This window comes from Polyodon spathula, chromosome 27 (assembly GCF_017654505.1).
Source record: "Polyodon spathula isolate WHYD16114869_AA chromosome 27, ASM1765450v1, whole genome shotgun sequence".
Taxonomy (NCBI): Eukaryota; Metazoa; Chordata; class Actinopteri; order Acipenseriformes; family Polyodontidae; genus Polyodon; species Polyodon spathula.
In genome coordinates, this window is record NC_054560.1 from 8,667,064 (window position 1) to 8,692,063 (window position 25,000).

General features: G+C 41.9%; 3 protein-coding genes across 2 annotated transcripts in view; 1 reads left to right on the forward strand and 2 right to left on the reverse strand.

Moving 5' to 3' along the window:
- LOC121301145 (serine/threonine-protein kinase SMG1-like) overlaps positions 1-8,167 on the reverse strand; it is a 9,325-nt gene extending 1,158 nt beyond the window's left edge. Inside the window, exons 1-18 of the mRNA XM_041230281.1 lie at positions 7,819-8,167; positions 6,251-6,408; positions 4,901-5,053; positions 4,546-4,682; positions 4,278-4,336; positions 3,664-3,874; positions 3,188-3,313; positions 3,027-3,099; positions 2,845-2,942; positions 2,441-2,614; positions 2,094-2,318; positions 1,867-1,968; positions 1,489-1,758; positions 1,183-1,313; positions 924-1,085; positions 609-727; positions 235-322; positions 7-46 (exon numbers count right to left, since the gene is read on the reverse strand). Of these exons, the coding sequence (XP_041086215.1) occupies positions 7-46; positions 235-322; positions 609-727; positions 924-1,085; positions 1,183-1,313; positions 1,489-1,758; positions 1,867-1,968; positions 2,094-2,318; positions 2,441-2,614; positions 2,845-2,942; positions 3,027-3,099; positions 3,188-3,313; positions 3,664-3,874; positions 4,278-4,336; positions 4,546-4,682; positions 4,901-5,053; positions 6,251-6,408; positions 7,819-7,895 (2,403 nt within the window). The 5' untranslated portion in view covers positions 7,896-8,167. The remainder of the gene's footprint in view (positions 1-6; positions 47-234; positions 323-608; positions 728-923; positions 1,086-1,182; positions 1,314-1,488; positions 1,759-1,866; positions 1,969-2,093; positions 2,319-2,440; positions 2,615-2,844; positions 2,943-3,026; positions 3,100-3,187; positions 3,314-3,663; positions 3,875-4,277; positions 4,337-4,545; positions 4,683-4,900; positions 5,054-6,250; positions 6,409-7,818) is intronic.
- The window catches only part of LOC121301402 (multidrug resistance-associated protein 1-like), a 67,545-nt gene that overhangs the window by 17,470 nt on the left and 25,075 nt on the right, over positions 1-25,000 (reverse strand).
- Positions 15,994-20,202, forward strand: LOC121301404 (C-type lectin domain family 19 member A-like). The gene is made up of 5 exons (XM_041230778.1): positions 15,994-16,260; positions 17,864-18,041; positions 18,353-18,446; positions 18,902-19,034; positions 19,402-20,202. The coding sequence occupies exons 1-5, from the start codon at positions 16,173-16,175 to the stop codon at positions 19,476-19,478; spliced, it is 570 nt and encodes a 189-aa protein (XP_041086712.1). The 5' UTR covers positions 15,994-16,172; the 3' UTR covers positions 19,479-20,202.

Below are 25,000 nucleotides of genomic sequence, written 5' to 3' on the forward strand. Positions count from 1 at the left end.
CCGCACAGTGGAGTGCATCAACTGGACTCGACACACATCCACACACCTACAAACACAACCCATCATTATTACCGATCCAGTCAAGCCCATTTTATTTTGAAAGCTTTTTTTAGGAAGTTTTATACTATCTCACATTAGCATTTTGGGTAATAGGTAGGCAAGTTTGAAGAGACAGGGTCAAAGAAAAGCTATGGGAAGGGATGGAGAGTCAGTTCATGTTCATTCATGTATTACTTTTGCAGCAGCTCAGCGGAGAGGGACGGTGAGAGGACCTGGAGACTGCTGCAGGTCTGGAGGCAAACTGAAGGATCTTCATTCAGGGCTGCAACAAAAAATATATCATCATGCAATACACTACATATATACCCCCAGCATGTAAATACTCAAATAGAAGCTGGAACATTTCTTTAAAATTTGGTTTTACTTAGTTTACGTAGTGCTAGTTGAGCAAGTCTATATTGCCTCCCCCTTTAAATCTTATATTAACTACGTTAGTAATGTGAAAATAGTTTTCTCTTCCTCTCATAGCAATATCAGAAACATATGCACACAAAATCCACATTTTGCTTAACCACAAGCACAACAAAAGGTAAACATTCTGTTCTTACCATTGGCCAGCAGTCCTTTGCAGAACTTGTGGAAGGAGGGAAGGGAGAAGAGGGGAGCATAAGTCTCAGATTTCTTCATCACCAAAGACACTTCCAATGCCCACGTCAGGAGCAGCTTCCTGGGACGGGGAAGGAAGGCCGAGGGGGATTAAAGTCCACAGTTTCTTTACTATAGGACTTACATTCCTAGGACCACATCAAAGCACAATACAAAAATACCCCCCCTCACCCCCCCTCACTCCCCCTCACTCAGTGGGGTCAACTTTTAATAAAATAAGCCAGTGCAGCAAGCCAGGTAAGCCTGTTGTTATCTACCTGGCCTCAGGGTACAGATGCTCCTTGCTCAGCAGCACCCCCAGCAGATTAAGAAGGGTGCTGAAGTGTTTCTTTGTTGCCGTAGTGACTGTGCTGATCACAGCTCCGTCAAAAAGGGAAGGAGAGGACGAGCTCAGACTGCTGGAGATGAAGTGGTCATGCCTGCACAGGGAAAAAACACCAAGAATTAATTGGGTTACATGGGTTGACGTGTGTGTATTCATCCAGAGCCTTCAAACGCCATGTTTAAATCTCCTACCTGGTACAATGCGAGTATAGAGTGTAGAGCACTGCATACTGAACAGCAGGGTGATGCACTGCCAGCTCTCCATTAACAATTGTCAAATTCTGACTGAGCAGAGCGAAGACTGTGGGGGACAGTGCCCACATCTGAAATAAACAAAATAACCCTTAGAAAAAAACTACTGAACTGGACATGCAAACATATCAAATACACATGTCTAGGATTATGACTGTAATAGTCTGTTAACCAGCTCAAAAGGGGGTCTATCAGGTTAAATATTTTATTAAATATAAAAAAAGTAAGCCTGATTGGACTGCTGACCCCAATAAGAGAGTTCTTGATATTGCCAATGGTAGTGAGGGTGCTGAGGTTGAAGATGATTATAAACTCTGCCCTCTCCTGGTCAAACTTGGTATCACTGAAGGCTGCATGCTGGATGTCGGCACAGGCTGGGGGTAGACCCAGCAGTCTCAGCAGGCTGTTTAATGCACAGCCCATCTCTCCCAGCACCAGTTTGTATGCCGCCTCCAGGACAGGGATGTTCTTCAGGCTCAGGGCTGCCTGGTATACGCTGTGTGCTGCAGAGATCACCTGTCAGACAAGCACAAGGTTAGAACTGAAGCAAGTTAAATAGACCCAGGGATCCTAAACCCATTAGTTGCACAATAGCTGTTTTTGCAGAGAAAATCTAAAGCTTACCTCCTTCTCCCGGTGGAAACGCAGCTTAAGCAACTGTGAATCTGGCGCCAACAGCTTCTCAACGAATGAGGATGGTAGCTTGGTGTTTATCTGATCTATAATCTAAACAGACAGACAAAAGGAATTTAGACAGATATTATTGTTTCCCAAACCCCTTTGTCTTAAGATCTTATGGTCTTTAAGACCACCAACCCACTCTTGCTATGTCCCCTCCCTTCCTCACTCACCAGCTTCAGGAGGTTGAGAACGGAGATGCTGTACTCTGGTCCACATGATTGGCAGCTCTCCAGCTGGTTGAAGCTGTATAATATCACAGCATCAGTGAGCTTGCTCACCCCTGTGTCCACGCTCACCAGCAGCACACATACACACTCATTGGCTGCGGTCAAGACCACCTCCGAAAAGAACACCTGCTTGGCTGTGGTAACGCAGGTCAACACTCGATTCAGCACCTGGAACATAAAGCTGGGCTCAAGCACTCTGCACAATACAGAGATTTATCTTGTCTTGTTATCTTCAAATCTGTGTATACCTAAAGGTATTACTAGATGATTCGATAGAGTGTGAACCTTACATCAGTTACATATGGCTCTGTGATGGGAGGGCCACGGACCGGGCTAAATCTCTCCCCGATGCTGCACACCACAGTGCTGAAGACACGGAGCAGAGCTGCCAGCTTGGGCAGCGACACCGAGGGTGGGGGAATGTCTTCATCCACAGACTCTTCACACTCCACATGGCTTAGGTCCTGCAACACAGATTTATATCTAAAGGGACTTGCATCAAGGCTTCCTAAAGCATATATTTTAATTGGTTCAGGGGGAAATAAATTGCAGGAACGCAGTTGAACAACCAGGCAGGGACTGGAACATAATGCTATAGTGATCTTACACAATTGAGCTTGATAATAAATGTGAGCAAAGGCTTAACTGCATTTCGAGTAAATTTATAAGCAAACATCATTTAACAGCTCTGTACCTCTGCATATGCCTCCATGTCTTCTAGGAACTGCCCCAGCAGGGTAGTGGAGAAGGCAAGATCTGCCACCCAGAACTGCTCCAGACTTTGTAGCCAGCCTATGGATCCAGACAGACACACAATCAATGTTTATGGACATCTGATTCTCTAAACTAAACATTAGTTTCCAGGTCATCACTTACCCGACACCTGCATCGTTAGTGAAGGCTTCTGTGTGTGATCAATATGCCACCCAACCAGGATATCCACAGTGTCCTGCAAGAGCAGCAATTGCAGTAGGTAAGCACACACTGTATACATGGCGATTTGAGAACCACAGTATTGGGGCAGCTACTGAGCTTACCCTAAAGTTGGTGCTGAAGATGTGCGGGTAGCAACGAGCCACCAGCAGAATGCATTTCACACTCTGACACAGCAGCTCCGGGGTATCCAGGTTCTCAAGGATAGACTGCAGGCTGCTCATCACAAGCTGTAGAGGGGGAACAGAACAATCACTGACCACGCTCATGCAACCAACAAAATAGATGGGGCAATAGCTGTGACAAGGCAGCATTAATTTTATTCAGTTTCCCTTCTATTGTGGGAGAGAGCAGTCAAGTGCTTACTTAAAAAAAAAAAAGGCCACTGCACAAAAAGCAAAGAGGAAAAAGTGATAAATGTGCAAGAGAAAGTGCTAACAATTGAGAAGTAATAATTATACGCGAGAAGAACATGGTGATCATTTTTAGCTAATAATCAAAACTGAAAATATCGTCACCTTCATCCAATCCTAACTCCAGCCCGCATTTGAAGCCAGTGTCCGACGCTGCTGCCTCTCACCTGCATGACTGGTGAAAACGCCTTCTCCCCTGCAGTCTCCAGCGCTTTGTATGCAGCCACTAGGTATAGCAGCTTCACTTCGTCCTTTGTAGATGAGCTGAACTTTGCAAAAATCCACTTGAAGATCCTCTCTGCTTCGTAGCTGAGGGAGGTGCAGAGCAAGCCCAAGCAGCATGCGCTCTCCTGTCGCAGCTCCTGGAGAAGCTTACTGCTGCAGGAACCACACATAGGATGAGACTCCTTAGCAAGGCAAGCATGGCGAGACAAACAGTATGCATATCCCATACAAAACACAAGTGTAGAAAAATGACTACTCAGACTTTTCTATAGCATCTACATCAAAACTACTAAAAAGAGGCCAGGCCCAGCGATGTGAAACTATGACACTCCCATTATTTTCCATTAACCCAACAGCTAAGTCAACTCAGGACAGAGAAAATCATTAAATAGTAAACAGCACTATTATTCTTCTTTCTTTACTCCTGATTCTTTCATTTTTCAGCAGCAGAAAATCAAAAGGTACTGGTGTAAGTGTGCATGTCCATAGACAGGACTACACTAGCCAAACAGCACCTCTTCGCTGCAAACTTGTCTTGCTGTTAATGTTCTCTTACCTTTCATTTAAAACATCATGTATTGCAGTCAGGATACTGTCTAGCTGCTTCACTAAGACCTGTGGGGGGGGACGAAAGAAAACAAAACAAAAAAAAAACCAAACATTTTTAAAAACAGCAAATCCTTATTTCCAAGCCACATATAAGCTTTGAACCTTTTAGCTTTGCAAAAAACACATTTCGAAAACAAGCCGCAGTAGAAACAATACTATGGAAATAGCACACAACATATCCTGAAACATTTGCAGATGAACATATAAACATTTACCACTTTGTTTTCCGAATGCTGAATTAACTCTTTCAGCTGCTTCATGGTGGCCAGTCTGCGGTCCCTGTCATCTTCCCGGGACACCCTGCGCAGTAGGTTCGTCAGCCGAGACTCGTCAGAGTAAGGCAACGATCGATCTGAGAAGAGCAGCGTGGAGCTGTTACAACTGCAACATACCGATACATTTACAGTATACAGCTACACAAACCGTGGTCACTGGTTCACGTTGTCATATAATCTCTAGGAATTCAAGTCTAGCAAGTACATAACAGGGATGCAACAATTTACACTTAACCAAGGGAAAAGTACAAAGTCAATACTCTACCATAAGTAGACAGTTAAAAGCTGCACCTACCCTGTGATTTCCTCATGTCCTTTGTAGCTAAAGCACGGGTTCCATGCTGAAAACTGGTTAAATCCGTCGTCACATCATTAACCCTCAACTCTTGCCCCAGCAACTTCCGACCAAAAGCATTTTCAGCAGGACCTCCATCGACTTCATATCCACCTAGCAGGAGCAAAGGAAGAGGCGATAAGACAGGGATCTAACAAGCTGCCCAGGACAGACCTTCAGAACAAGAACCAAAATGGGAGTGTGCACCTGCACACTGCTTCCCAGTCCTTTAGCAACAACTACTTCTAAAATACTTGGACACAAACATTCAAAAGTGTTGACCAGGTAGTATATGAGATGGACAGCCAGAGCATTGCTGAGTCAGTGGTTAATTATTTTTAGGAACAGCGTGTAAACGAGCCTTCCCCAAAACTGGGGACATTGTTTTCCAGCTGCCAGAAGCAATTTTACATTACAGAGAAACCCACCAAAAATCTGAAACACCTATCAGCCCCTCACAACTAGGATGAACCATCGGATACAAACAGGAGTGTGCAAATTAAACACCTGGCACTCAAACCTAAGAAATACATTTGAAGTATAACTGACTGTATTGTTGTCAAATTAACATCAAAATTAGCAAAAAATTAATTATTAAAATTAAATACTGACTAGCAACATTTCATGCTCCAGGTGTAGGTATTCTTACATGAGATTTTTAAATTCAATTGATTATAGAGAAAGAGATCAGTCTCCATGAAAATACTCCAGTAGGTCACACATTGCAGAACAAATAATTCCACACACTTCTTCAAAAGATTGACTGACTGGTTCTATATTTTCTTTTACTCAATAAGATGGGGTATAATTATCCAATAGGTATGTTTCTTAATTGGTCACAGACCTCCAAAGAAAGTAAGAGATTCTGCAATACATCAGAATTGCTTCCTGCATAAATGTGTTGCTGTTAGGGATTTTTTACATTCAAATGTTTGGGGAATTCCATTATTTTATCACCTTGATTATGGTATAAGAAATGTCAGATGTGTCACTCCAGTTGACAGGAATTCAGTCAAACCCCACCCTAATCATAACCCTGTGGTTCACAGCAGTGCCTATTAAGGATAATAATTTTGCTTGCAATTTTAGAATTACAGAATTAGAATTCACTAAATGCATGATGGTTTTCTTCAAAGTTTCTGTTTCAATTCTGATGTCAGAACAGAAACAAACTTTTTTGAAGAGGCCACTTTATTTAACTCAGAAGAGCTCTAACAACTAGTGCATGACAAGTCGGACCCTGGCTGCATTTACAGAGGAGGCTTGCAGCCCCAAATCTTATTTAATTTTGTAAGTAAAGTCCACACCTACCCCCGTCTTCATGACCCTCTGAGGCTCGGACAGCTTCATTGTGCAGTGGAGGGATGGCGGGAGGGTTGGACAGATGAGCGCTAGCAGATGCTGATGGGCTGTGATCTCTGGAGACACTGAGCTTTACACTGTCCTGGCTGACTGATGTACGGTCGCCTCTGAAACACACAAGTTTTGACTACATACAAAAAATGAGGAAAAAAAATACCAATGCCAACAGATGTCGATCCCAACTTAAAATGACTTTGGGTGGAGTATGCAAAGTGTACGTTTGATATTGCAGAATGCTTTGCTTTTTACCTGGTCCAAGTACATTAGTATCTGTCCTTTACATCAGAAATATTTTTCTTCCCATTCTACAGCAACACTGACATTGTTTGCCGGATGATGCTGTACGTAACTGAATTAATTTAAGCAAACTTGTATTATGCGCGATTTTTTTTTTTTTCTTTTTTTTTTTTTGCATAGCAACCATTCCTACACAGTTCAGCACTGCATAGCAACTGCACACTGATGAACAGCAAAGCGCATCCCTATGAAAACCCCTTTCTTATTATGTAAAAATATAATGAGAATGTAAATCAAATGGTCTGTATATATTAAACCAAGTAGGGGTGTGTGCCAAAGTAGAAAACATATTTATCGCATAAAAATATATATACTGTGTCCTCTAACTACTAGTACTACTGTAAATAAATCTGTACGGAGCATACGGTGACGTTATGCTTTACTCCATAGATATATTTCTACATCAACAGGGTTTTTGCCTGAATTTCAATATAGCTTTTTTTTTTTTTTTTTTCAGAATCGATTAGTGATTAGAACCTGTAGAAGATATTTTGGGGTTCCAATTACCACACTGGCAGTATAACAAGCTCTGCAGACTGGGCTGAATAAATACATTGTATTGATTTTAAGTTTACTTTAGAGAAAGCGAAATTGGTATTAAACGTGTGTTTTTGTGCAGCTACTGGAAGCAACCAGAATCAGCTGCCTTCGTGCCAGTAAAAACCCTACTGTTACAGTAACATCTGCCAACACAAAAAAAAAAAAAATACAAAAGCGAGACCAAGGTCCGCATGGTTACTGTACGACTGCTGTAGAAGTACTACCGTACAGCTAGCCTTAGATACATATACTATTAACACAGATGATACCGTTTCAATATCAACATACTAAACATGGTTCTCTCTCCTCTTCACAAAAAACAAAACGTGTTTATTTTCCAACACGCGGGATTCCAGCGTGACAAAAAACGCTACACACACACATAATTGAGATGTTTGCTATAAAACAACGTGTTAAAGAAGACATGTTTTACTTAAGATGCCAGGAAGCTTACCTCGAAAGGAAATGTTTATTTAAAAAAACTTCAAATAGCATTCAAACATTAGTACAACACCCGAACCACTTGTACTCAAATACATTTATCGACTAGTTCAACCAAATCTTACCAGCTTTCCACTGTTATGACTACTGCCTTATGATAATACATTTCTGGAATTGGGTAGGCCGTGCGAAGCCCCGACCTATCTATGTCCGACTGACTGGGTAGCGCGATTACTAACCTGGGCTGCCAGTCATCCCAGCTCCACTGCAGTTTGTGGGCTCTGCTCAGCCGAGACCCGAAGGATCTGCGGCTCATTACCTTTGCGCGGACAGCATGGCCCGCCCTGGACGGGAACGAATCTGAGTTCAACTGTATATTCTGCGCATTTTATTTAAAGTCAATGAATGAAACACAAAGCGTCTAACTCAGTTACAGTAACTGCAACTGTGGCCCTCAGTTCCGGCCTTTCTTTCTTTCTTTCTTTCTTTCTTTCTTTTTTTCTTTCTTTCTTTCTTTCTTTCTCTACCCTTGCTTGCTACTCGGACAGGTTTCGTTCGCGAAAGCAGCGCCACCCGCAGGCTGCCTCTAACAGCCCCTCTGCTGCGAGGTAATCTGTCATTTTTTTTTATTTTTTTTTCGAAACAAGAACTACAGCTCCCGGTGAAGTGTGATGTTAGACATTTGGCGGGTTTTATTTATTTATGTATTTATTTATTTAAAGTTCTGATGACATTTCCTGCTAACACTGTCAGCTCACTGATCATTTAGTCGCAAATGATAATACAATTGGGTGACATTTTGTTGGTGGGTACAAAAAAATAAAAAAAGGTATTTAGCAAACCCTGGGGAACTGTGAGAGGATCCGGTGGCAAGCATATTAATTATCATTTAGAGATATCTCAAATTGCATTTTAAGATATCTTGAAATATTTAGAGATACCTTTAAATCACCTGTAGGTGTATGTAAATAAACACAAGATATTTGTAAATAAACCATTTTGAAGATATCTTAATTCCATTTTGAGGCAAGGTGCATTGTTAAATTCACCGCTGCCTACACCGATGTAAAGCAGATTCACCAAAACACTTAAATTCACCAAGAGTTGCTCGACAAACTCACCGGCGCGTCACCGGCGCTGAAGCAGCGGATTCGCCGGGGTTGAGAGTCAGTGAACCGCAGTAAAACCAAAATGGCCGCTCCCACTGTGTTAGCTTGTCTTGTACGGAGATACTATTACCAGCGTAAATGCAGATTCAGAGACTCGAGATTTTTTTGCAAAACCGTATGGAGATGTGAATTTTTAACAAATATGTAATAGCGCTAATAAAACAATATCACATTTGCCAACTTATTCAGAGTAGCCGACTGAGCTGGTGACTTACACGAATTCGATTTGACAAAACCGATTTTTTATCGTGTGTATTATTTGTCCTTTTACACTGCAAAACAAATATGTTACAAAGTTGCGAAAAGTGGTCAAACTGTATTTGAACGTGTATCCATTAATATATTCATATTTGTAAATATTTACAGTTCCGTAAATATTTTAATGTAACAAAAAGCGAACTCCTAAATTAGTCGGATAAAGTTAACCTTCATCCCAATAAGCTTTCAGCTCGCACATGTCAGTTACAGCCTTGGATGCCGCAGCAGCAATTATTTTTATTATTATTATTATTATTATTATTATTATTATTATTATTATTATTATTATCAGCTATGTTGATTCACCAAACTGTTGTTAAATTTCCCGTACCGATGAGCGAAGCCAGATCGTTAGCACAATGTTAACCCTCACAGGCTGACTTTTTCATTTAACATCAATATTTAATAATAATAATAATAATAATAATAATAATAATAATAATAATAATAATAATAATACAAAAAAATAATTAAGCAGCAAAGGTGTCAAGTCTCTTATTTTGTCATTTTATTTTGAAATATCCGTTTTCAAAAAGTATAACAGCAATTAAACACAAATAACATAAAGGACATTACTTCATAAATCTTTAAAATGCAGTGCTGTTCTATTGGTTATACAAGAACCTCACGTCATGTGATTTTTCAATTCTCAAGTTTCATATGAATAAATAAATAGAGGCTTTTACTGTAGTGTTGTTTTCAGCTTTGCCCCTGGCCCCTATGAATTATGGAAACACATCACCACACAGCTCAAAGAAGACACAGTGATTGGAAGCACCCACTCGCTTTTGCCTAATACTCCTTCAATGGCTAACAAGAAATGTATTAGTCATCGTTACTATTGTTAACTTAAATAACACAATAATGAGAGGACACTTTAAACAGAAAGGGGGATTATTGAGTATTAGAAATGATCAAGTGAAACAAAATATGTTTAAAAAACAAAACAAAATAGTTGGGCAGGATTTTATTTTATTTTTTTGCAATAGACCTGTTTGCATAGCTGGCAATACCTACTCTGTCTTTCTCTTATTCCCTCCTCATTCTCTCTCTTTCCTGTTACCCCTCTCTCTTTATATATGTTTTCCTCCTTCTTGTTCCCCCTATCTCTTTATCTGTTTATCTCTCCTTCTCAATCTGTTCCAAACTTTATCCCTAGCTTTGTGTCTGGTTTCCCAGTAGTTCAGTTGCCTAGCAACCAGATGTGGAGAGTAGGAGAGGGCAGATTGTGCATCGGGCCTGTTTCATTACTTGGAGAGAAGGTGTGGTGGTATAAGAGCAACCAGCAAGCCCCGCTAGCACTAGGGACTGCATTAAGGATTGGAAGCTTGGACTGTGGAGCACTGCAGCTTGAATCATTTTTAAAATCGGCTTTAGACCAGGCTCATTCTGCAGGTGCCCTGGAAATACTTCACTTAACTGCCCTATGTAGTACAACAACATTTGAATGTGTTGTATACTTCCAGCTGGTGTCACAAACAATGTATCAGTGTACCTCTTAACCCTCTCAATCGGTGCTTACTGTAAATGACACAAACAAGGCCGGCAACCGTTTGGATTTATTGCTGCGATCCCACCAAGTAAAGCAGCCACAGGCTTTCAATCAAAACTGCTTCTGCAAATGCCTCTTTTTTTGTCCAAACAAAGGCGGAACAAAGCTCTGTCTGACAGATGGGTCTGAATTAACAGTCCCAGTATGGACAGGTTTATTAAGAAAAATGCCTCAAAATCTCCACCAGAGGTCAGAAGAGAACTTGAGACAGTGAATGTGGTTGGCAGAGGGAAGTGTTTTGAAACAGTGCTTCCTATCTGCCACGCAGCCTGCTCTAGCTGTCAGCGATTACCATTTCTGTTATTCGAAGCCCCGTTATATTTCTGAGACGGGCTATTTTGAGCTGTTTTCTGTGGCTCGCATTTGTCAACAAGACCATATTTTCTGTATTGCTGTGTACTTTTCCTAACTTAGGTTGTAGAACGCTATAAAAAAAAAATAGTAAATTACCATCCACAAACAATATATTTTCCAATAATATACCATAGTATGTACCGCAGTTTACGATACTGTAGTATTTATTTATTTATTGTAATGTATGGACTAAAAGAATTAGAAGAAACTAAAGCAGACCCTCAAGTGAAATGTACAAGCAGCAATATTAATAATTTGAATTATTATACTCTTCACTCTCTTACACTCAAAGCACAGAGAATGCTGATTCCAGATAAGCACATCTCAATCTGTCAAGGTTTGAACTCAGACTCGGTCAAAAATGATAAGATATAAAAGGCAAAAGGGCTTAAATGCAGCTCATCCTTCCACTTGGAAAAATAAACTAATGAATTCCCAGGAAAGCCTTGCAGATTGTTTCCAAAATGACCCTTGTCTAACCAAACGATGCTGGCTGCTCACAGAAGCAGCAATCTAGAAATGTCATTAAATACACCAGGGACCAAAACAGATGCACTCAGACACTAAGCACACAGACAAACACACACACACACAGACACACGCGCACGCAGACGCACGCATGCACACACACACGCATACACACACACGATTCCTAGCTAGTCTCCCCATGGGGTGCAAGTTAAAGCCACATTGTTGAGTTTACGCAATTTAATTTTCCTAAATGTCACAGGTCTTCAATAGATAACTCTGCAGGTTCATTTACTCCTACAGTGGTCTCTTGCTGTTCTTGTAACATTAGCAGTTCGCATTAGCGGCCAGGTGTATATACAAAAACATTTTGATTTGGTGTAAATGCTTATTTATGTCTGGTGCAATAGACTATTAATTACTGCGGTCCCTCACATACACCCACATTGCATTCGATTCCTACAGTCAGGGAATAGATGGCTTTCCCATTACCTCAGTGGCAAGGCCATTGATCTGTGTTTACATCATGCTCACTGCCTGTGAGGCCTGCCCGGCCTTTGCTCCTGCTCGCCTACACACAACTGTTCAACTGCAGCCCGGCACTATGACATCACCACCATCGCTTGGCAACGCTAAGCCACAATAAACAAAAGAGTGGGCCAGTGGCTCTCATATAGGCTGGGGATGTCATTGGTTCGAGATGACTTTAGAACCAATGCTCCTCCTATCTTTAAACACAAAGCATTTTGTAATGGAAAAAAAATGACAAAAATCATTGTTCAATCAAAACTTATGCAAGTAAATGCTGTAATGTTCTTTCTTAGGAATGACAAAGAAGAACTAACAAGATCCTGAATGCGTTATGAATACAGCAACATTCATATTTGGTGCGTCAAACGATTGGGGAGAAAGGCAGAGCAAGGCTTGGGTTTTAATTAAGAGGGATTGATTGGGGACATGAGCTGGGAGTAATTAACAGATAATTCAAGTTGCTGTTATGAAAAGGTTTGGAAAGCCAAAGGAACATCAATTAGCATTAATTAAAAACCGAATAATTCAGTTATTACGTACAGTAATTCTACCTTTTCAAGGAAATTCTCATCAGATGCTAATTGGTACACATCATGTGACATTAAGCCCACAATGACAACAGTGGGTCAGTGCAATAACATGACTGTGCACTCAGTAACAAGCCTTGTTTACAGAACCTCATGTAAACTGCATTTTCAGATCATTATACAAAAGTTACCTACACTAATACACAAAGTTCTGATCCCTGTCAGACGTTACAGTATTCAGTCCCCCACTGGCATTGAGTGAAGTGCAAAAATGTGTGCCAAGTGAGTTCAGTCCAGCACTCACTGGCCATCGCCAACGCCCATTGAGATCATGTCTACTGCTTGGGGTGTCAGCTTTATATTTAGACTGGGAGATATGAGTTCTCTTATCTACTTGACAGATGTTTGTTGACATACCACAGCATGTGTAGAAAGGAATACAAAGGCTATTCACTCATTTAGTGACACGTAATACAATTGCAGCAACGTGGTTTACCCACAAACTCAGATTAAATCAAGGATTCTATTGAATCATGTTGTACACAATTTTAAACCAGGTTTTATATGTAATCCTTGTCTAAAAAATTAATCCAAGGTGAAACATTTCTTAATCCAAGATTAAAACACAATCCCAGATTAAGCGATCCTAGTTAAGCACTTTTTAAATACAGCCTGGTGCAATCAACTCTCAGTGTTTTACCCTGAAGAAAATCTAGCCAAACCCCTAGCATCTCCAAAACCATTGCCCAGGCATTGCCATTGAAGAATGTTGGATAACAGCACAGATACACATATGTCAAGAGTGCATTTTCCTCTGCTGCCTGCACCTGAAATTGTTTGCCAAAGGATATAAGCAATGGCCTCAATCTTAAACTTATCTTCCCATATGAAGTATAGTAATAAATCATTGCTATTATTACTACCTTCAGTGTAGCAAGCAGGGACCGTATGGACTCCGTGCAGAGTGTGATTGCAGGGACCAGTGTCAGGGGTCTTTGCCCTCTCCTGCAGGACCAGTCCAGTGTTGTTTTACTGCTGCTGATACTGATATGGCTCCGTAAATCGCTAAACTGCTCTGACGCCAGCAATTCATTATCTCCAGTCTACTGAGTGCCGTTTACTGTCATTAAATACCACCCCCCAGGGCCAATTGCCATTTATGGCTTGATTTTACTAGCGGTTGCTTTCATCAATAGTACCCACCCTGCTCTGGGCCATGTGACATGTGGACCATAGGCATAGTGCATAACAGGCCTCCAACATCTGGCCAACATCTGGGACCTGGTGAGCTCATGGCTCCCCTCAGGCTGCTGCACAGAGCAAGCGTTTTGATACAAAGCCTCCACCCTGTACTGGAAGTCAATCCAACAGCACAGACCCCTCACTGGCTGGGGCTGCTTGCACTCAGAGGGAGCTGTTGCAGCTCTGAGGCACTTTACGGGTTAATACCTCACTGATACACATTCACTGTCTGTCACTCAGCACCAAAGTGCCAATTTCCCCGCGGGTGCTGTTTGTTTGCCAGGTGATGTTTTTTCCAAGTCCACTTTTGCTTCTGTCTTTAAAACTAAGCTTCCTTCTACTATGTGTAGCTGTGGCAAAGTGGTTTGCAGTGCGCAGGTGTAGGGGTGATGCAGTGCTCAAGGCAATGACAAACAACAAAGTACTGGTGAAATGATGGTTTATTTATAATGCAAAGTCTGATGACAACAGTAAAGAATAATGAGAACTGGTAATACACAACAATGTGTAGTGCTCAGTTAAATCCATGGGTTCAGTCCCAAAACAACAAACACAGTATTTAAACACACACAGTTAACACAAACACGGTCCAAAGTCAGTGCTGTAATGTTCGTGGTGAAAATACAATTTATCGTGAACAAGTGTAGTGTTGTCCGGGTTTTGTGCTGGCCTGTAGCGACAGCTCCGGATCATGTTAGCCATCTAATAACAACAAATAAATTAATTTTAGACAAAACAAAACACTCATGATAACAATTACGTTATCCTTCCGGTTCAGTGTTAGCTATACAAAGGAACAGATCACCTCGCTACATCCCCTTATGTACCGTCAATCATGCCCCCTTGGTTAACCATTGAAACTGCTCCTCCAATCCATGGCTGCCATATCGTTTCCCTTCCGGGTCGATGACTTGGTATACTGTAACTCCGCCCCCTTTCTAGATGGCCCACTTCCACCTAAGCCTGGGAATGAATTGTCTGGCCATCCAATCCAGGGCACTCTGTTCCTTTTACACAGCGTCCTCATCTGAGGGAGATTTATCACCAAGAATCATTTTGTCTCTGTCACAGTAGCCTACACCCCAGAACTCTGGCGATGCCATTTGTCAATTATGCACACTGACAGACAGAACAGCTCTGTGGATAATTCGAAGACAGTTCTGTCATTTCAGCAACATTCAATAATGAAAATTGGAGTCTTGGTCTCTGTTGTAAGAGTCTGTCCAGCAGCTTGAAAAAATTAAGCAGGGAAGATAGACAATCAGCCCAGTGAGAAGGCAGTGAGACAGAGGCTATGATCACTGAAAAGCTGAGCCTACCATCACTCACTGCTGGCACAGTTTAAACATATCTTTTAAGACTTCAATGGTGAAAAAGGATCTGGAATGGATTGCAGCTCTGCTGCCTTCCTCCTGAGAGGTGGTTTAGTGTTTATTGTGTTGCTCGGGAGCTTGGGGAAAGACAGCTTAGCAACTTCCCATTCTTCAGAACAAGAGGCAGTGTGGCATAGTGGTTAGAGCTGAAGGACTGGGATCCAGTGTGGCATAATGGTAGAGATGGAGGACTGGGAAGCAGTGTGGCAGTTGTTTCAACCAATTTACTGCAGGGAAACAGCTGCCAGTGGTATTGATGCTGGGGGAGCTGTGACAGTATTGTGCCACAGAGGGCACTAAATATCCTAATTCCTGGGTTTCCTCAGGCTGTGTAGACGTCTCTCTAATTAGATATTGGCAGCTTCGCAGGCCTGGTTTGAATTAACGATGATGACATCACCTGACTGGCGTGCTGTGCTGGCATGTTTATGTAGGTTCCTGGGTTCCCAATGCACCTCAACAAAAAGGAGAGATTTCAGCATTTGGAGATGATCTTTCAGGGAAACAATTACAGCTGGCAGTGCTCCTGGTGGCTGGGTACAGGATGGTTAAAAAAGTCACATGACCTTGACACAGTAAAATGGAACAAAACCACTGGCACTGCAAGCCCTTCGTGGCACAGAAACCAATGGTGGCACCTATAGTTGTGCTATGACAGCACCCTCTATGAAGCACAGTGCACAGAGCACCCCTCACACATTTGCAGCAGCTCCCTACAGTCAGCTTGAAAAGTAGGTTATAATATCTGCTTGGATCATTGGATCTGTTGAGGGTCCCTCAACATTAAACTCTCCCACTGAGGTCTGAGAGCAGACAAGACAGTGACTCCTCCAACACACATACCTGCCTCAATCCCTATCCACCTCTTTCGTTCTTTGACTCCCCCTTCTCTCTCCCTCCTTTCCTCCCCCTCCAGTGATGCAGCGGGTTCGGGGAGTGGGTGGCTGGCTGCAGAGATCGAATCCCTGAGTTCACCAGGAGGGACGAGCTGAGACCTAGCCTGCAGTGGAGCAGAGAGAGGAAACGGAGCAGACTGACACTTATACACTCACTGTGCTCGCTCAGACACTGTGCTCACTAGCTCACTGTCCATTTACAGCACAACACCCCATTTTCACCATGCTAGGCTGGGACCTGTGGACAATTCTTTCCTTTACTGCTGTTCTCTCTGAAGCACTCCCTCTGACCAACATCAGGATCACACAAGGTGAGTGAGCAATTCAGACCTTGAAAGTAAGTGGTATATTTATCTATAATTATATATTTCTTCATCATATTGTCAGTTAGCTGCTAGATATATTTTTTTATCAAATTGCTGTGTCACTTTAATATGTTTTTTTTTTCTTTTTTTTGAGTTGGAAATTACACACTAAGTTCGTTTTTTATGTTGGAAAAGTACAAGCAAAGTTGATACTCAGGTAACATTAACAAGTAGGTCATTCATTATCAGTTGTACAGGGGAAAATTAATAATCATGCAGAAACCAAGTAACTGTATGAGCTGGCTGATAAGAGACATTGACAAGGATGCATTGGGAGTTAAACACAAAATTGTGCATCAATTTAAATGGTTAATAAAGAGAAAACAGCCCATGAGGCAATTTCATTGTGTAATTACCTCATTAGAAATAATTCAAAAGATCCTGGAAAAAGGCCAGACAATGACTTCAATACATGTCCCAAACTTTTAGTGCTGTCTGCAGGAGATACACAAACTCGTAGAAACAGATTTATAGCATGTGCTTAGTTCTTAGCAAGGTGCCCCCTAAGACTGTGTGGAAAAGTCTACAGTCCCCTAGGACTGTGTGGAAAAGGGCTTGTAACCAGGAGGTCTCCGGTTTAAATCCCAGCTCACTCATAGACTCACTGTGTGACCTTGAGCATGTCACTTAGCCTGCTTGTGTTCCGTCCTTCGGGTGTGACGTTGTTGTAAGCGTCTGCCTGATAAACAAATAAGAACAGGACAGAATTGGCTTTGCTGTCCACAATAAACTGCCACCATATCTCTGCTAAACTGAGCACACTTTAGAATATACAGTACTCTATGGTTAATGGGTTACCACTGGTAACTACCAAAACCGTGCTTAGTTTTACTAAAGAACACGGACAGTTTGTGATGAAATACAAATGAAATGTCTATCACTGCAAGTTAGTTACAGCTCTATGTACTGGCTGGTGTGTTAATGGTTTCAGAACACAGCTCCTGGAAACTGTGGTCCATTCCTAGTGAAAGGACCTACCACAGGTGCAGTACCTAATGGTACCATTTAGCAATGTGAACTCTGTCACAGCTACAGTTGCACAGTAATTCTGTAGTTTCTTGGGTTAAACGATGAATAGACTGTGCTTCATCGTATTTTTAACAGTGCTCTGTGATTTATGTATGCTTTCACTTCCATATGCTACACTTTGTTATGCTTTTACACTGCAGTAACTGGACTGGATTCACAAGTGAACAGCTATTAGCACAATATGGAGATAGATGTTACTGAGCCAGAGGCTTTAGGTGACTCCTAGCTTATGGGACAATACGCCACTGACCTTGAAGTCCGATTACTCTTTTTTCTGATACTCTTACGCTAAACCTTTTATCATAGTATTGATCCCTTTCTAAAATCTTTCTTCCACTTTTAGTTTTGAATTTGATTGTTTAGTCATTTAGTAACGTGTAGATAGAACTGAAAATGAAGGTACAGGGCGGCAGTGCTGGAGAGCTGTGATTGGAGTGGTTTATTTTCATGTTTTACTAGCCAGCTATGTACAAATTAAAGTGTCCAGCCACGCCAGTAACCCAAGCCCCTTCATCTTCAGCTCTGCCACTGCAGCTGGCGGACTCCAGCCAGCCCGCCCCTTGCCCTCTCTTCTGGACAGAGTTCGAAGGTCATTGTTACCGTTTCTTCCCTCTGAACCGAACCTGGGCTGAGGCTGACCTCTACTGCGCTGAGTTCTCCAACGGCCACAAGTCAGCCAAGCTCCCATCCATACACAGGTAACATGGATATTTTATTCATATACAGCTACACACACTATACACATGGCTCTGTAACTGTCATGAGGAAACTCCAAGCATCAATACCATATATTGAACAGCTAGGACCACTGAGATACCTGCATTGTTGGAATGTGTATAGACCATTTTCTGTTTCAAAACAACAAGTTGAATGTGTTTGCCAAAATAGCTATAAGTGTTGCTATTAATACCTGTGATGTCATTGAGTGTTTCCTGTTGTGTTGGTTCCTGTTCAGAGAGCTGGGTGGGTGATGACACTGACATGCTTTCTCCCCCTCTCTCTCTCTCAGCTGGGAAGAGAATGTTTTTGTCTATGATCTGGTGAACAGTCGCATCCCTGGCATCCCCACAGACATCTGGATCGGACTCCATGACCGGAGACAGGTGGTTATTTAATTATAATAAATCACATCCCAATAAGGAAACTATTAGCAGCAACTACAATTATAATGTATAGATCTCGCAGTCAGTGACAATACATCTGAAACGTTTAAACAAACAGATTCCCTATGTTTAATCTGTTTTTTGTTTAGAGTTAATGACTTATATTTATATGCATATAAGTGTTGGGTGACTACCTCAATTTGAGAGTATATTTTCTCTTGCACTCTTTATATGACAGACACAGTAAAGAGTCTGCAAGAAATGCACGCTCAACTTGGTTAGAGATAGCTGCTGAACACTTAGCAACATACATTGTAGGGATTATCCAGAAAGGATTAAGCAGCACCTGCAGCGCCCGCTGCAGCTGTAAGTCCTCTTCTTTAAAGAAATTAGCACAATAAAGATAAGGACGATGAATAGAGCCTGATCCTATTGTCTCTCCTTTGGCCTCCCAGGAAGGCACCCTGGAGTGGACGGATGGCTCACCCTATGAGTACAGTTACTGGGATGGGAACCAGCCGGACGATGGCATCCACCGCATCCCTGCGGAGGAGGACTGTGTGGAGATCTGGTACCGGCAGAGCAGCGGTGAGTGACCATAGAGTTCTGGTACATACAGTGCAGAGTAATCCAGAACTGATGAGTAGTAACCATAGAGATATAGAATTACTGAGAGACATATTATTATCCCCTTGGAGCGTTGACTGTGACGATCAAGTCAAGGACGAAGAATTCTAAATGTTAAACCGCATCAGGTTCTAATATCAGGGGTGTTATTTAGATTTAATGACTTATCTATTTCAAGTTGAAAGTGTACTCTCTCTTACACTCTTTGTATAACAGACCCTAAAGGGCAAGAGAACTAAACTCATATATTAGAAATAGGTCATAGACAATAATGGCAGTTGTAGAAGTTAAACTAACTGAAGCTGAAATGCGGTTACCATTCTGACAGGTCTGAGATCCTGGAATGATAACAGCTGTGACAAAGCCTTTCCCTTCGTCTGTAAAATCCCCACACTGGAGAATTAGCTTGTCTCCATTCCTGAAGACAACTCCTTCCCCTGGACCGTCACACCTCTACCTCTCCAGCACTGGCATCCAGTTCTGATCCTGTGAGATGTTGCTTGCAATCGGCCAGTGAAACCCAGCCAGGCTCTTACTCTCTCTGGAGCCTGCACACATCTAATCCTCGTTTGAAGCGGAACGATTTATTGCTCGTACTCAGGTTTCTGGAGGGACTCTAATTGTTTTATGATTTTGCTTGGAATGGTTTATGACTTTTAATAAACATGCAGTTGCTCTCATGGTCAGAATGCTGCTCAGTTGGGTGTGCCTGGAGTGAAGGGCAGGGGGTCGTTGATAGAGATGTCATTCCTCATACATTTTCTAAACACACATAGGACCGCGGGAGAAGTTGTACTCTGGGATACCATTCCTTAAAGGATGCAAAGAGGATCCCTGCCTGCCTGGGATACACAAACTTAATCATTCACTTTGTCTTAGCATCACTGTTTCTTAATTGGTATTATAGCAATATAAAATGTAGTGGGAATTTGTTACCAGGCAATTAAGTTCTATATTTATAAGACACAGCATGTGTTTTAGCAATGTGCTGCACTTTCTTTTTAATTGAAACATAATTAAGAAACCTGTTATTGTTAAATTAGCATTTTTTTCTATCTATCTACTCACATTCCTGCCCATTTACTATAGTGGGTGGAGAAAAGTAATGCTAATAAAAGTGTTTACTACCCTGTGTTATCATAATCATTTTCATACCCCTGGTGTATATAATAATAGTGAATCCCTCTGTAAGTCTCCACAGAGATTACAAAACAACAGTAGCTGAAAAGAAGCTTTACTGAAAAGTAGTTATATACTGTGTATTAAAATAATCCCATAAACCATATTATTGTGCACTTCCAGTTGCTATGCAGGTTTATTTCATTTAAAAAATTGACTGTCAGTTTGCATGCCTGACGTTCAGGTATTCTGTTATACTGTTGTACTTCCTAGGTTACCAGAAATTCTCTCTCCACTACTTCAATGCCTCATTTCCTGTCAATAAGCACCCAGCTGCCTCCCTTAATGATTGACATGCTTTGACATGAATGACTGACATGCTTTGCAACTCAGTGACACGTTTAGACCCTGAAGGCATTTGCTGAGGTGAAAGGACCTGAGAATCACCATTAGCAGAAGCACCATTTTATTTAGTTTGTTTTAATTAAGAACCGCGAGAAACGAAACCAAGGAGCTGAACGTGTTTGCTAATGTCTTCTTTGGTGCAACGACTCAGTTTAAAAATAATTGCAAACTAATAGAGTATAAGGCACTACATTTATTTAGCTCGTCCCCCAGTGAGATAAACAGGCTTGCTCACTCCAGCTTTCAATACTTCCTGCTCACTGCAGGGGGCGAAGGGCATGGGGGGAGTGGAAGAGTAACGTCTGGGGGGGCTCACGCGATCTCATTCAGTCCCAGCTTCAAAGCGGCAGGGGTTCAGTCCTTGACCTGTCCATTAATTTTAAGGGACATGCTTGGTTTTGAAGCTATTTTGATACCAATTGCACAAATTACCATTACTTACTTGTGAAAACTCTTTCTTAGAAAAAATGTTTTGTTATATAAGGTGTGAGCTTCATGTCTAGCATGGCGGGTGAAAGAGATGAGGATCCACAGCTGAAAGAAGGCAAGACTTCAGACAAAAAGACAAGACTGCTGAGTTTGTCTGGCAGCAGAGCGGTATGCATGGAACCAATATATAATCTTTATTGTCAATAAATATACACTTTATAATATATCAGACAATATGCTGTGAGAACGTACAGAAGCTTCTGACCTAGAGACACAGAAGACAGTAAACTAGCCTGCTTGCCTGAATAAGAAGAACAAGCTGGAGGGCAGCAGGGAATTGTCCTGATTTGACACTGAGAGACCCAGGGCCAGGCTCCAGCACTCGCACCACTGTGGCTTCAAAGCCCATCAATCACGAGGCAACTGTCAGTCAGCTCTTTCTGAGAACTTACTATTCAACTGGTTCTCGGTAACTTTCTAAGTAGCTTAAATAAGGTCTGTTCTGACGTTGTGGCTTGAATTAATCAGTTAACTGAAAGTTGTCTCGTATTTCAATGGCTTTAGACACCGGGTCGATTTCACAGCAACCAGTTGCTTGCAATAGTTTGATTGTGATGCTCTAATCCGAGTACCTGGTTTCAACCATAGGGGTCAGCAGTATCCAAAACAGTAACACTTCACAGAGATCAGCACCTCTTGGCTACCCAATCAATAACCAAAATGCTCTCAGGCAAATGGCTGCTTTGAGATACACCACCAGTGGCCTGCAACCCATTGCAAGTAATTAACTGCTGTGAAGTCGCCATGGGTAAAGCAGCCTTTCAATGTATTGTTCTGTATCCTATCACCATTTAAACACGAAACAAAAGTTCTGACAGCACGTTTTCTCAATTCAGTAACAATGGTCACACAGACACCAGGTAACAGTTCAAAAGGTCATAGTTTGTCAAAAGTGGAACAACAGCCTCTTACAACAGTATGATGGAAAGTTATGACACACAATAACAATATTGGTACTAATAGTATTACAGGGCCAAATCTATCAAGTCAAGCATCATAGGGTGCTAGGTGGTGGGTTAGAGCACCTTTTTGACAAAATGTCCTAATTGCACCTGAAGTAAAAATGTGATGGCTTTGGGGTTCTAGTTTGAACATATAGCTTTCCCTATGATGCGAAAATGTTGATAACCCCTGTCTGTATATTACTGGATTTCAAAAGGGGGTTCAGAGAAAACAATGAAGCCAGTGTTCAGCACCCCTGTGAATCATTCCAATTAAACATTCTCTGCTGTTTTACTGGTAGGATTTTTTTTTTTTTTTTTTTTTTTTTTTTTTACTTAACTATGTTACTGTGATTGAGAAGTGATATAACGTGAAGATACATAAATACAATTTCATTGCAGCTAAAGATATGGGAGTACTCAGGATCAAGGTCACACTGTATTAGACTCAAACAGGCATACTGTGCCAGTCATGATGTGCTGTACATTGAAACAAACAACAGTGAGAAATCTCTGCACACCAGTAGAGGGACACGGCACACTGGCTCCCTGACTTTCTTTAAACCCTAGTGGGATTTTGGAATCTCTTTCACCCCTGCTGTACCACTGCAGTGAAAGTACACGCTGTGAACAGATTGCAGAATCCCATTGCAGCATTTAGAAGGGAGCTGAGGACAGTCAAACCCAAAGACGAGAACATCTGCAAAAGGAAGGGGGACATACTGGCACTGATGCGGTGCTTAAGAGATTTGATCTCTATTCCTTTGACAGGAAGAAGCTCAGCATGCCTTCTCTGACCTGTATTGCTATGAGAATACATCAAGTGCACACCTTGTTCAGGTAAGCCAAGCCAGAGCCACAAGACATGTTTTTCCATAGAGCCCAAAGAGGATAGATTGGTGGTCTCAATATTGCAGGGAATGCGCGCTCTGAATACAGTCATCTCCTTGCCCCTAGCGGATGTCTCATTGAGAGTGGATATGACACTAAACCTTTGCTTGCTGATGACATCACACTTTCCAGTTGAGCAGCTCTGAAGTGTTACACTCTGTAAGGGCATACTGCCTCAATTGAATCTGTCATTTGTTAGCGGGCTAATATGCCTTTTATGTATTATTTCCAATTAGGAAAGAGGCACTGAGATCAATCTTAGAGCGCCACCTAGTGGAACTGTTCCAATTGTATTCTGGCTCATTATCTGAACAAGGATGCATTTTGGATGAAGTAATCAATTTCACTGCTATACCAGTAGACCACGACAGTCCTCGATAGGACACAAGAGAGAATGATGACATTAACCATTAACCAGATAATCAATGACAGAGTTAGAACCTGTACACGATAAAGCATGTCACCTTTCAAGCTTAATGAAAATTGCACTGTGGATACATTTTTTAAAGGGATTCTCCTTCCTCTGCCACCTTTGAAAGCAACAAACTTTCTCCAATGCAGAAAGGCACTGTGGAAGCTGTAGTTTTTTTTTTTTTTTTTTTTCTAAATTAAACTACACTTCCCACCATCCTCCATGTAAGGGGGTCACAAAAGATAAAATACAAGCACATTATTTACAGGACAAAAATGAGCTTGAGCAGTAGCTGCATGTGAGAACTGTTAAGGAGTTGATGGTCTTATTGAAGGCCATTACTGTTTCTATGTCTATGCACCTGGGCTGCTCTGAGTCTGAGTGAGTGAGTTTTAGTGCGTGTATGTGTGTGTGTGCGCGCTGTTCGGTGTATATGCTAACAAGTGTATATATATATATATGTGTGTATATGTGTGTGTTTATGTAGCAGGACGGTGGGGGGGGGGGTGGGGGGATGGTTGTGGGTTGTGATGAAATCTCGATGTGAACAAAACACAGTATAGAAACACATACACGCTACATACAAACTCTATATATCACTAACAACGTTTCAGTCACACACCAACACTGATTTCTGCCCGGCGACAGGCTTGTCCCACGGGTTCTGATTGGTGTTTGTTTTTTAATCCCATTGAGTTTACATGGAGAGAAGGATCTGCCACAATGACAGACACACAGACACATGGCGTGCACAAGGCTGTCCCGTGAGGTATGCAGGTATGCAGCTTGCTTTATTGAGAGGGTTGGGGGAGAGATGGGGGGGTGGGGTTGTAGCTGCAGTTACAGTCTCACTCTATTCTTATTTCACTCTCTCGCTCACTCTCTTGCTCACTCTCTTCACACTCATTCTCTCTTGGTTGAATTCACTAAGCTTTGGCTGCAGATAGATATGAGCTCACCTGATATTAACAGTATGCTAGTGCACATCATTTCACAGTCATCTGGGACTAACCATGCTGGTTGGAGGAGGTCAACAGGTTAAACTGGTGAAGCAGGTGGAGCCATCAATGGACAACAACAGTCTACATATCATGGAGTGTGATGTAGCTGATGTCTATTAGTGCTTTTAAATGAACTGCTTAACATTTGTCTTAAAGAGAGAACATTAAAAACAGAAGAAAGCTCTATTTTCACAGGAATCTCATGATGGGTAGCTGGTTAAGCTTTGATGCTGTGATTCCGCAACAGCATTTCAAAATGGCCAGCTGACTTCACCCTGCACAGTATATCCACCAACTCCATCTGCTGGACATTTAATGAATTACAACTAACTGCGATGAATGGAAAAAATACCCAAAGAGAATGCAGATTTAGTACAAAAGATAATTTTGTCTATCTGAAGGTAGCGCAGACAGGTGAGCACATCTCTATCTCCAACTGTTCAACCGTGACAGACCATACCCCCTCCCCTATCTCTCTCTCTCTCTCTCTCTCTCTCTCTCTCTCTCTCTCTCTCTCTCTCTCTCTCCCCCTCCCTGGATCCCCCCAATAATCACGTGACCTCAAGTGAAGCCGGGGACACGCGGTCACACTCGGCCCGGGACCGCAGACTGTGCCACTGCTCCACAGGGGTGCGGTGTGATGTCAGCAGATGACGCCAGTGGCTGGAC

Coding starts and splice junctions, on each gene's coding strand:
- LOC121301404 (XM_041230778.1), top strand. CDS start 16,173: ATGCTAGGCTGGGACCTGTGGACAATTCTTTCCTTTACTGCTGTTCTC. Junction 18,447..18,901: donor GACTCCATGACCGGAGACAG/GTGGTTATTTAA, acceptor TTGGCCTCCCAG/GAAGGCACCCTGGAGTGGAC. Junction 19,035..19,401: donor CTGGTACCGGCAGAGCAGCG/GTGAGTGACCAT, acceptor CCATTCTGACAG/GTCTGAGATCCTGGAATGAT.